The 13,693-nt window shown below is 40.2% G+C and overlaps 1 protein-coding gene across 1 annotated transcript in view; it reads right to left on the bottom strand.

Annotated features, from left to right (window-relative positions):
* The window catches only part of LOC124595455 (UDP-glucose:glycoprotein glucosyltransferase), a 127,611-nt gene extending 114,139 nt beyond the window's left edge, over nt 1-13,472 (bottom strand). The window contains exons 1-2 of the mRNA XM_047134202.1: nt 13,322-13,472; nt 12,899-13,147 (exon numbers count right to left, since the gene is read on the bottom strand). Coding sequence (XP_046990158.1) covers nt 12,899-13,124 — 226 coding nt within the window. The 5' untranslated portion in view covers nt 13,125-13,147; nt 13,322-13,472. The remainder of the gene's footprint in view (nt 1-12,898; nt 13,148-13,321) is intronic.
* Between the last annotated feature and the right edge of the window lie 221 nt (nt 13,473-13,693).

Here is a 13,693-nt window from a genome sequence, read left to right as displayed (position 1 = left end):
AGAAATTGGTTGATGAGGAGCCCCAGATGAGACAAGGAAGTACTTCTCCACAAAGAGTGATGAGCATTCAACTCCATAAGGAGGAGGAAGGGAGGGAGGGAGGGGGGGAGTTCTGGAAGGAGGGCAGCAGATGAAGGTGGCGTGTCAGGGGAGAGAGAGACTGCAAACTGTGACTGCGGTGGACCTGGACAGCAATTACTTCCAATGTGGTACGAAGTGTGATCATTGTACTAACAATATCCATATGGACCAACGTGCAAACACCACCGAAAGCCCTCAATGGGCCAATCTGGTTCCAACAAAGCACGGGACCCACAGTGAGCACCAGTAAAATGCGATTCCTGGAGAATGATACAAGCTGTCAAGTAAAAGGCAATAAGGGACTGCAACTCTGGGAGGTCATGGTAGTATCCATTACAGTTGTATTAAATAAGCAAAGAATGGGTAACCAAATGGGAGGCCAATGAACTGGAGCCAGTCTCACCACAGATTGTCATCCAACAGTGTGACATCGATTAATACGAGGTCAGACTCAGGTTTCGAGGGGTGGGGATGGCACCTCCAGGGGAACCGGGGGAGGGGTCGTCTTTGTTCTGAACTTATGTTTTTTCTTCTTCTCCTTCACAGGTTGAGGAGGGTAGGGCATGGAGAGCAGGCTTGTGTGAAGGCCAGAAAAGAAATAGACTGTGTGTACCATGGTCGAGTTACAATAGTCTCTGGTCTAGATATGCTGGAGGGAGGGATCCCTGGAGGGAGGGATCCCAGGAGGGAGCTCCATCACCAGCAGGTGCCAAAAAAGGGGGACACTTCTTTGGCCAGAGAAGGGGAGCTGCATCCAGAAGGGATGGCGCGGGAACTGCAGGAGAGGGAAGAGGAGAGGAGGATGGGACTGAGGTAAGGAAGGGGGAGAGGGAGGAAAAGACATGACAGAGACAAAAGTAGAAGTCATCAACACAGGATGAAGTTCGTCATATTTTATGATGAGCATCAGTGTAAGATAAACTGATCAAGGGACTTATACTCTTGTATCTTTTTTACTTTCTTATAAGCCAGGCAATCTGTAGGGCGTACAGGGTGACAGTCATAAAAACTAACACATGAGTGGTGGTACACAGGAGCTCCCCTGATGGACTGGGCATCCACATTCACTACATAGAGAATCCACTGTACATCAGGAAGACATGCCCAAAACGCAAGCACCGAAAGCATCTCGTGGGTGGTAGGAGGTACAGCTTCACGTAACACCGATAACACATAACCTTGGCCTCAAAAGTCAAATAAAGGCATTGGTATCAGTGTGATTGTTCTTATGACCTTTCTGCACATTCCATACAAAATGAATGCCCCTTTGTTCCAGAATGGCCCAGAGTTCCTCATCAGCTTCAAGGATGAGGTCCCTATGAAAAATTACCCCCTAAACCATATCCAAAGATTGGGGACATCTAATGGATACCTGGATATTGCTAAGATGATCACAAGCACAAAGGGCTGCACATTGGGCGGCAAAAAAAGTTTTAATCAACAGGGAACCTAACCACATCTCCCTGAGAAACTCCACTTTGCCAAACTTGTTTACAACATTTTCCACAAAAAAGAATGGCTTTGTGGCAGTTAATGTGTCCCCATCCAGACCAGGTAGCGGGAAAAGTGTTTCACTACAAGCCAGCAAGCCTTGCCCTCCTCCCAGGAAGGAAAGGCTGTAGTGTCATAAAAAGCAGTATTCAATAATCTGTTACCAACCAAAGAGATGGCCGTAGAAGAACAGCTACATTTTTGGAGCTTGATACGTTTCATACGCAAAGCATGTGCTCTGATACCAACCACAACAATCAGGGACTCATCCCATGGGCACCACCCAGCCACAGCAAGGTCAGTTTGGCATAGCTGCCATTGCTAGGGTTCCACTGCTCCCGAATAACAAGCAACCACTCCTAGGCATACATGGGGAGGCAACAGCTCTGGTATCAGAAGTGTTATCCCTGTGTTGTCAGCAGGCTGAGATAGATGGGTTCATAACAGCCCCATCACATGGACTGGCTACACGTGCTGGTGACCTAGCAGAATAGAGGGGGGCTACAGCAGAGAAGGAAGGGTGAAGGATAGGCTAGAGGAATCCACGCAACAGACACTAGGGAGGTAGTTCTTCCCCAAATTGCTCACACTATGGAGAGAAAATTTAGAAGTGGAGATCAAACCCCAAAAGAGTACCAAAAACACCAAAAAGGAAGGATGAAAAAGAAAGGCGAGGGGAACAAAACCACAAGGAATATAGGATACCAGGTGCGTAGCCAGATCAACATATGTAAGAACACCGAGAGATGGGAGGGAGGAAGCAGCGGGGAAGGACGGGGACGGACAGGCACAGGGAAGGAAGTGCACTAGGTAGAAAAGAATGGGCCGCAATAACTTGAGGCCCTGTGAGCACCATGTACAAACTCACAAAAGAACCGTGAGCCACCCTGGGGGGTTAGAACAGTAGGGAACTAAAAGAAATTAATTAATAAACCAAAGTTACTGGAAACCTGGCAGATGTTTTTCTTTAAAGCTCCCTCTTTTTATGTTCAAATTCAGCCAACATTCGCACTCATGCTCTTACATGGTCTCTTTTAACTTCACAAATTTAAGAAGAAAATTTTAAAAAGTTTAATTTTTCTACTTAATTTTTTTTCTAATTTGGAAAGCTATAAATGCTAACTTCCTTGCTATCTTTCCAGATATAACTGACATAATTATAAAAAACACCCTCCCTGCTCCTTCTATCTGTATTATATAAATATGTATTACCAAAAATTTAAAAATTGCATTTTTACTAGTTTTTACAAATTATTTACTAGAAAACCCCCATTAGAAAACTTATGAAAATTGCACAATATATTGTTTGGTTAATGTGTTAGTAGTTACTACAATCAAAGTGGGTAACATTTTTCTGTGTAAAGTGTTAGAAATTTTCTACATTCTGCTATTTTGCATCACCGAATTTCTAGTGTACAATATGTGTGTTGGCATCACTGTTTCCAGCTCTCTTCTGTTTATAGCAAATGAGTGAGAACTTCCACATGAATCATTCTGCACAGAATTTGTGTTTGGTTTAAACTTTTTCTTAGATACAGTGTCAGTGAAGACATACAGTTGCGAAAGGGTGAGGTGTGTGGACTGTGAAAAAAGGCAAGGTGGTGTTCAAGAAAAATTAAAAATGCTTCACAATTGTTGGAAATCTATGAAACGTATTGCAGAAATATCTTTGTCCTCAGCTAACAGTGTTACCATCAAATCCATTCTGCAGGAAATGCTATGTTTGCTACAATAAGAAATTTAGTGATAACCCACCTGAATGATCACCATCACTGGAATGTGAAACTGAAGAAGACAGTGCAGATGTTTATGTTCCTTGGTACAAAGTAGTTGATGTGTTGAATGTTAACATTTCTGTTGTAGCCCTTAAATGCCCAGGCAAGATAATAAGCACAAGAATAAAATGGTATGTACAAAGAAAAGTTGAAGAACTTTAAATAAGTTTTACGCAACCAACATCTTCAAAACATTGTGAAGTGTATAATGTAGATGCACTTGACACAGAGCCTGAAGATAGCGAAGTGTTCACCCAACGTGATGTGTGGTTTCATTCCTAAACACTCCTATCTCAGCACCCACCTATACGGAGATGGTACAGTTACTGACAAGAATATCAGATAGCTATTCAAAGCAGCAGATACACAAATACATACCCACTTCCTCACATTATTTAATGTCAAAAGCTCATAAAATAAAGAATGAAAAGGCATTTTGGCATACCCAGATTCCTACTGTTGGCATCCATTACAAGATGATATGCTTAATGTTGCTCTGGAATATTACCTAAGTGATGACAAAGATTGCAGCAGAAAAACTCCTAATCAGGCTGATGTTCTCTCTGTTAGTCAAAATGTTGAAAAATTTAAAAAGGTAAAAAGATATATTACAAGATCAGTAAGAGAAGCCTATCTTCTAATGGGAAAGGAGAACCCAAATTTAAAAATTAGTCCCACAAAATTCTACTCCTTACGACCAAAATGGGTAAAATGCCAGCCAGTGAAGGAAGTATTTACTACACTAATTTGAAACTTCTTTGTTTCATCATAACTAGGGTCACAAGGAAGAAGTACACAGTGATGGACCCGATGCTTTTGTGTGTATGTCAAGAGTCAGAAAACAAATTTTGGTTGCAGGAGTGTACAGTGTGTCCTGGCACTGAAGGGATGACTGTCTAAGCATTACACCTTCAGGATATTGACCATCATGTAACCAACACATTGTGGGAGATAGGAGAGGTGATGGAAAAAAGAGTGGCACTAAGGAAGTTCATTACAGAGGTTAGGCATTGGGTCATGAAAGGTGTATCTCACCATCATATCGGGAGACCACAGCAGAAGTAAAATCAGTCACAGCTATGAATACTGACATTAGTTCTTCATTTCTACTTTGCTGAGAACCAGTTTATTGCTTTGCAGATGAAGTTCAAAGTTACCTCTGACACACTTCATTAGTGTCAATATTAATATTTGTTGCTCGCTTCCTTGGAACACCACATTGTTTTGCTACTGTCAGTAATGACCTCATCCATTACAGTGCACATGTATGCTATGCCATCAGTATGATAATTAATGACATAGCATATAGAGGTCATACATTTCCTAATCATGCTTGCTTGAGAGATGGTGCAGCATCTCATTTTGAAAACTGCTTTCCGTTTTATGAGTTTGGAAAACAATGTACAGGAATTAAGACAAAAGAAATTGATATTTTCAGCAATAGGTCATGAAAAAAGTGCATGTGATGGGTAGGAGGTATTTGTAAACATCTTGTAACAAGATTTAATCTCCAGCATGAAGCTATTGATGCTATACGAGATGCTATTGGATTTGTACCGCCCATATCAAAATTACTACAAAACACCAAAATCTCATTTCTAAATGAAAGTACATTATTGGAATTCTGTTTAAAAAATAATAAAATAAAAGAGAGAGAGAGAGAGACAAAAGTGGTCTGCTATGAAGCCAATGATAGGAATTCAGTCAAGTTGTCGCTGGGTTACATCCTGGAATGGCACATACATTGCAAAAACAGTTATCGGCAAAATGCGGCCTGTTACTGTGTGTGAAATGCAGAGATCTCAGAGTACTTTAGAAGATTTTGTTGTGAGCAACTTAATTTCTTGTATGTATGACAATCAGTGGTGGTTGGGACAAATAAATATCATGAGCTGCAAGAGGTAACAATCTCCTTTATGACACAGGATGGTCCAGCAAATTCTTTCAAATGTGCAGTTCCCATTTCCCAGGTCCTGCTCTTGTTGGACCATTGTTGTCCATGTGAAAATTCAGGTCAGCTACACAAGTTCAATGAGGAGCAGATGAAAAAACAAATGAACCTTTCTCAACAGTGCAGTGTTACAGTGTAAGCAATTTTAGTTCCTGGAATGTTATAAAGAAGTCAAATCACAACAAAAGACAATAAAAATTCGTGAATAATATCAAAAACAGAAAAATGTATGTACAAAGCTAGTTTCTGTATCTAATTTTTAATTATAAGGCTGTAAAATAATTATTTTCATTACGACATACAAGTTTTGCGTTACATTTAATCAACATCAGCAGTGAATTTAAATTTTTAAGTGTCCTGGCTTTTTTGACCTTGAGAGTGTTAGTTCTAACACAATTTTTTTTTCAAATGCTGCACTGCAAAATATTGCCCCCTCTCACTGTACCTTCCATTAGAACAATGACCACTCAACATACCACACAAGTTTTAGAATATTCAGGATGGGGGTTTTTAGAGAAGATAATTTATAAAGAATCAAAAAAAATCAGAATGTCCATCTTTATTTAGAAATATTTTGATAATTTAAGAAATGCAGGAATTACGGTCATAGGTGACAGAATTACCATTTCTCAAGACAGTTAACACCCTGTGACTGTCCATATTTTCAAAACATGATTTTGAAGTTTGCTAAAAGTTACAATTTTTTTAGTTTGTTTTCCAAATTAAAGATAAAAAACTCAGAAATGTGTATGTATTAATCATGTCTGATAGTACTGTGAACAAGGTTTTGTTTAAAAATAGTTTCAGATCTCTCCCGCTTCTAGTTTTTTATTACAGATTTTCTATTTTCCCTTTCTTCTTGACATTTTTACAAATACTCTCATTTAGAGAGGTCCAAAAAACATTAACAAAAAATCAGAAAATTTTAGTTTTTGAGAGGTGCCTTGTACGTCAACATATATTTTTACAGAAAACTTTGAAATAACTGTGTGACACATTCACTCTTGACCTGTATGATTTGAGCTGAAATGGCCTACCCATTGCTAAACTAAGCTAAGAAAAAATACAGTGCACTGCGCCAACGTATTATTGTGTAGTAGGCATTGTGAATGCAATACTAATTCCAATGTGCTGCTTGCGCTGTGAGGACGTGGTAGTACCTAAACTGGTGTTCATGTATCTATGAACATTTTCTTGTTCAAAGTTGTCTGACAAGCTGTTACTTACACAAAAAAGAAAGAATGCGATATATTTTTCACAAACTTGGCAGATTTTATGTTTTAGTGGAAAAAGATTCAGTCATTAGTTGCTGTTGCACTAACTGCAAACCACATTCTTGTTCTGATGTCACATAGGGAATCTTGAGGTAACTGATAAGGATGTCCATCTCTCTGGAGTCCACTGGCCTGAGAGTTAGAGTAGCCTGATAAATGCAACCATGTTCCATCAGATCAAATGAAAATTTAAGGGTCAGCCTCTCTGGCAGGCACAAACTACAACAACCAGTTGCAGTACTGAACTGATAAGCTGATGGACTGCCATTACTTTGTAAGGTTTCAGAGGGAATTTGTACACAGCTCTGACAGCAGAAGCTGCTCACACACTAGTCTGAACTGCTAAATGGCACACTGACATTCTCGAAATTGCTTCCAAAGGCTCTGCCAACTCCTTTAGTTTGGTCACACCACCTGCCAGAATTCAAGTATCAGGCCACAGACTATGCAGCAACCAGAGGCAGCGTTTCCATTACTGGTTTCTATACTGTGCTTTCGTCACACAAGAACACCCCGTACTTTTGATCATGGAAAATAATATAAGTTCATAACAAAGCATTGTCTGTTAAGATAAAATATTGCATTTTGGGTAAAAACACACTTTTTTCTCATGGCAAATAAAATTACCATCTTTCTACAAAATGCACACCTCAACTACTTTACAGATTTTGTACAAATGCATGGTTTCACAGTGGCACACACCTGTAAAATTTTTTCGAGCTTCCAGCCACATCATGTAGTTAAACGTCCATGAACTTTTGACCAAGAACTCCTTGGCCATTGTTAAGTGATTACTGTTGCGTAATTACTGCTGCCATCCTTAAAGAGCCATGCCATCCTTTGCAATATCATTGGTGCTCACTCCCACGCCATATATGGTAATGTTTTTGTCGCACACCCACGCCAGCTTCAACATTCTGATGGCTGCACGCCACTGATTTTATTAAGAATATTGTCAGAAAGCTTTATCTCTATTGTTTCTTTTATGATACTATCTCAGAAACCATCAGTCCATCTCATAACAGATGTCTCATTGAATGCACTTCGGTGTCAACTTGCCATGGTATGTTCTGTCACCACTGATTTCGGAGGATACTGTAGGTGAGAACACCTCTTGCATTCTACACAGCTCTGTTAAATGGTACACATGGGCTGTCTGACGCAAGACTGTCCACACCCACAAGGTATGTTATACACCCCTAGTGTTCCGAGGCCAACATTCTCTTTCAAGAGCCCCATAAATTTTTGATGGAGTCCTGAAGATTGAATCAATTTTATTCCTCTTTAGGAACTGGCTAATCTCTCCTGTTACTAACAGATAGAACAGCAAAAATGCAAGCTTTTCCATATCACTGGCAGTTTCTTCTTACACGTTTTGTGAGGTGGCTTGAGAAATCTGTCAGAAAGTAGTCAGTTTCAGGAAATGCTTCAATTCTTTTGGCAGGTTTTTAGTGTCTGAAACAGCATCCACTCAATGTACCAAGGTCCTCAGAACAGAAACTTTTCTGCAATGGACGGCGAAAGCTGGTAGCACGCTGATACCAGTCTGTGTAGGTGGGTTTCCAGTAAACACTGTGGCTGCAATATCCATTTGCCATTCGACACACAAGGACGTCAAAGAGTGGCAAGGCACCATCCGTCTACCTCTACTGTGAACTTTGTGTTGTCATGGATGTTATGTGGTCAAGGAATTCTCCCAGCTTTTCACATCCACGAGGCCACATGACGAATGTGTCACTGATGGAACAATAAAAACAACTAGGTTTTGCTGCAGCTGTGTCCCAGGCAATGTCATCCAAAGTACCCCATGAGTACATTGCCTATAACTGGAGCCAATGGGCTTCCCTTTGCAATGCTGCCAGCCTGGTTAAAATATTCTCCATTACACAAAAAAAGTATGCTTAAATAAATCCACACCAGTTTTGTCAAAGAAATGGGAGAGCAGATCTATGGAGCCTTTAATTGGAATGCACGTGATGAACGAGTCCAAATCAAAGCTCACCATTATATACTCTTCTTCATGGCATAGGTCATTAATTCGGTTGATGAAGTCCCATGATAGTTTTCTGTACATCTCCCCTGCAAGCATCAACAGTATCTTCATGTCATAGTTGGCACTGTTCCATTAAGGCAAAGGAGATTGTGTTCAATTCTTGTGATGTCTGGCGTTAGTAGCTTACACTGTGTAACAATGCAGCTTTCATCTCGCAAATTTGTTCTGCCGTTTCACAAAGAACTTGTGAACTTCTAGTTCAACACCATTGTGCAGCAAAACATATTACATGGCAATGAAATAAAGTGCCGACATGGCATCTCTATCAATGTTTCTTGTTTTCATGTTGAAAATAGTACCACCACTACCCATCACAGTAATTTTCTGTTCCAAGGAACTTGGTACATTGACCAGAAGTCATTTCAGACACTGAAAGCCAAAGGAACAGAACTACTTACAGACAGTATTAAAGGAAAATAGCTACAGCAAATGAAAGATTTCACAACCCATCTCTAGGAAGACAAATAAGCAGAAGACGCCAGAAGATAACACAAAAAAAGCTCACATTTTTGTCGTCTGTAACTCAGAAACAAGAAAGCTTAGCCAGTGCCTAAAGAGGCATAAAATCCCTTCAGTCCTTACAACTCAAGCACAAATCTGACAAATTATGGGCCTGTGAAAGATTATGTAGCCTCAGAATGTCAGGGGTGTATAAAATACTGTGTGGGTGTGGATAGTTTTAAATCAAGGAGACTGTGAGTAGCCTTGAAAGGAACCAAGTAGAACACAAGAGGTGTTTCTAGTATCTAAGAAATGAGTAGTGGCAGAACATGCCTTGGAAAGTGGCCACTGGATTGCATGCAATGAGACATCCGTTATTAAATGGACCAATGTTTTCTAGGATAGCATGTCACGAAAGAAGCAACCAGGATGAAATTATCTGATGATACCTTTAACATGAGATGGAGGCTTGCAGCTAAGCACAGCTTGGGACCCGGTCATCAGAATGACGAAGTGGGTATGGCGAATGCACAAACAGAAACAGTAACGTACCTTGCACTGTTGTGATATCAGAGAAGGCAGCGTAGGTATACAGGGTGTTACAAAAAGGTATGGCCAAACTTTCAGGAAGCATCCTCACACACAAATAAAGAAAAGATGTTATGTGGACATGTGCCCGAAAACGCACATTTCCATGTTAGAGCTCATTTTAGTTTCGTCAGTATGTACTGTACTTCCTCGATTCACCGCCACAATTTCGTACGGGATACTCTACCTGTGCTGCTAGAACATGTGCCTTTACAAGTACGACACAACATGTGGTTCATGCACGATGGAGCTCCTGCACATTTCAGTCAAAGTGTTCGTACGCTTCTCAACAACAGATTCGGTGACTGATGGATTGGTAGAGGCGGACCAATTCCATGGCCTCCACGCAATCCTGACCTCAACCCTCTTGACTTTCATTTATGGGGGCATTTGAAAGCTCTTGTCTACGCAACCCCGGTACCAAATGTAGAGACTCTTCATGCTCGTATTGTGGACGGCTGTGATACAATACGCCATTCTCCAGGGCTGCATCAGGGATTCCATGCGATGGAGGGTGGATGCATGTATCCTCGCTAACGGAGGACATTTTGAACATTTCCTGTAACAAAGTGTTTGAAGTCACGCTGGAACGTCCTGTTGCTGTGTGTTTCCATTCCATGATTAATGTGACTTGAAGAGAAGTAATAAAATGAGCTCTAACATGGAAAGTAAGCGTTTCCAGACACATGTCCACATAACATATTTTCTTTCTTTGTGTGTGAGGAATGTTTCCTGAAAGTTTGGCCGTACCTTTTTGTAACACCCTGTATAAGGATGGCAGCAACAATCATGTGACAGTCACCAATCGACAAAGGCCGAGGGGTTCTTGGCCAAAAGCTTGTTTACATTTAACGACTTAACACAGCTGGAAGCTCGAGAAAATTTTACTAATTACAGATTCTGTCATAACACTAAGTTTCCTATACACATTCAGTGACTTCACCAACTCTCGACTAAATCATCATCTCTAAACCGACTCTAGACCTATGGCTACACTACAGACCAAGCTTTCACCAAAACCAGGATTTTCTATTTCATGCAAAATTTTTAACACTAGCTTCAACATCATAACCAAGTGCTAATGTGTGGCAGAAACACATAGGAAGAGTATCACACACAATGAGGGGTACATTTTATTTTTCTGCACACATACAGCATTTGATGAAGAGCTGTCACTGACTTCCCAATACCATCCTCCTATTAAAATGTGATACTGGACCACACAGTCTGAAATCTTGATTGTGATGACAGACTGATCCCTAGTGCAGCCCGAGGTCTAGGTTAAGTTGAAAGGTGACAATGTGGTTGTGACTCGGCAAAGCCAACAAATGTGAAAGCCAACTAATGGTTGTGGTAACCTAATATAATGTGTCACATGGAAAAACGCATCACGTGGGGTGGGGGTGACCAAGGGAGCAGGGTGGAAGTCCTATTGGTTGTCTTTCACATGATACGGTGATTCATTACCACCATCCGCTAGTTAATGTGTGGAAGTGCAGTGTGTGAACAGCTATTCACTGCTGCTAGTACACATGGTGCAAAGCACCCTTCTCTAGTCATCTGGCTGCAATACAACCTGAATTAGAGCAGTTACTAGGCTTATTCCATTCGACTTTGAAATCTCAATGGTCTTCCAGCAACAACAGAGCTCTCAGCTTCAAGGTGCACGATTTTCATAATGTAATCCTGCTTGACACTGTCTCAGTATTCACACACAGCCAGCTGACCCCAAAAAGCAGGAGTTTGCATTCCTGGATACCAATTTCACTTGCTTCCTTGCATAACTGCTCTGTGTGATAGGTGAGACCATATGAGGAGGCACTTACTGGATAGGAATTCACAAAGTTTTTATTGCTTGAGTACATTGGAAGAAAGAACAGTTTGTATCACTTACCACAAGTATAACTTATTTATTGACTAACGATTATTGGTGGGAGGGGGCTACAAATTACAAATAAATATGTTATTTTTGTTAATATCTACTGAATTATTTCACCATCATCTACCACAACTATGTGGCTGAAACTTTGGCATTAACAAAACCTTACTGCACCATAAGTACACAAGCATACATTAGACAATATATTCAGCCTTACTTTGTGGTTTTCCACAGTTAAAAATTGCTACTGTATATACCAAACTTAACAGCAGTTCCATCTAATACCATACAGATATAGACACTCATAATTTTTATTCTTTATCTATTCAGAATGAGGTTACTCTGACATTTGTTTGGTGGAGGTGGGAAGGGGGGGGGGGGGGATGAGCCAGGATACCCAATTTATTTAAAGTTTATTACTATCCACAAATTTGTCCTCTGCAGTTAATTTACTATTTTTAAAAGCTTTTCAGAGTAAATTTACCAAGTTTATATCTAGCTGAATAGCCACTGGTTTATCTAACAATATGGCAGACCTAGTTTACAGCTTGAGGACTTAATGGAATGCCCATCCAGATCCATAGGAACCTACATGCAATAATTACTGTGGTTCCCCTGAGCCAGAAATGGCACACCAATGAATGATTCAGCAGCTTGCACACTTAAAGGTCGAAAGATATTTTTTCTTCTCCTTAGGGAGTACATTGCTAAATTCTTAAGATCCTGGAGAGGATACTAAAATTATAACTTACAATGTTTTATTTATTTCCATGTCTTATTCTAGTTCCTAGGACGTGTGCAAACCTCACAGTAAATGAGACTGGCAGCACTAGTTACTCTCAACCTGACATTGGTTTGCATAATCCATAATGGCCAAAGGTGTTTGCCATTAAACATCAACCAAAGAAATGAATGTAGTTTTCAGTAATGATACTTGTTGTTGCTATAATGAATCTTACTGCATTCTTCAATTTCTTCCTTTCACTTTAGTTTCTTCAGAGCATAACCACCAATAAGACACTGTTGCAAAATGAGACAGAATAATAATCATCTACAGTGGTTAAGGAAACGTTCCCTTTCAAATGTTATACTGACTTCAAAGCTTGTGCTGCACAATGGTTCATTCCTGTTATTTTCCTGCCTCTGTCCCATGCCTAAACATGAACTTTGACGGGGGGATTAAACTTTACTACAACTCTATAATAAGAATATTGCAATGTTCATAAAGATATGATAATCAGTTTCAAATCATTTCAAGACGACGCAAGACATCAATGTTTACAAAAAAGCTTCATCAAAAATAATTTTAATACTGCTGTAGACGCTGTGACTACAACAAAAAAAAAATGGAAAAGCTTAACTTACTGATATCTGAAAGAGGCAAATCCATTCCACAAATGGAATCGATAAATTCCCACATATATGCCACATTTTCGTCGGCCAAATATTCCGCGACTTCCAGGACAAGGGGAGTTATTTCCCATTTAGCATCTATTAATGTCGTTACCGACTTTGATTTCTTTTCCTTGGCAGTAGTTCCTGCTCCAAGAACAAGGCAGTAAACAAAGGCGGTAAGCGCAACAAAATTCATCTTCCTCCGCCGATGTACTGAATCTGTGAAATAATTTAATTATTAGCACATCACGTAAGCAGCGACACTTCTAAAGCCGCAAGGTGATTTCCGTGTGGCACCACAAGCGTAATTTTTATGTTTATTTACGCATGATGACAGTAACCGGTGACACTACAACCTTAGAAATATAAACAAGTCCTTTAGTTGCAACTAACCTCATCAATACCAACTTAATCACGCAACGAATCCTGTTTCGAAACCAAGACAATACAGCCTTTTACTCCAATTCACATGCTACACGTACATCTATACCCCCTTCTCAATGACTTCCCAACACACGCACACCGTACCATGCACTTCTGTCTGCTACAGAACTTGCGGCGTTACCAACTGAGAAAAGTCAGTGTTGTGATTTTCAGCCTCGAAATTAGAAGATGGCTAAAATAGCACATTATGACACAGCATTGTCACGTTGGTTAACCTGTTGTATGCATTATCCAATACTGGCTTGCCAAGTTGATATTGCCAACGTAAGCGTCCAGAAACCTAAATGTCTTGCGTTGTGGATGAAAAATCCCCGGAATTTG

The sequence above is a fragment of the Schistocerca americana genome, chromosome 2 (assembly GCF_021461395.2).
Source record: "Schistocerca americana isolate TAMUIC-IGC-003095 chromosome 2, iqSchAmer2.1, whole genome shotgun sequence".
Classification (NCBI taxonomy): Eukaryota; Metazoa; Arthropoda; class Insecta; order Orthoptera; family Acrididae; genus Schistocerca; species Schistocerca americana.
This window is presented reverse-complemented; position numbering and strand designations above follow the sequence as displayed.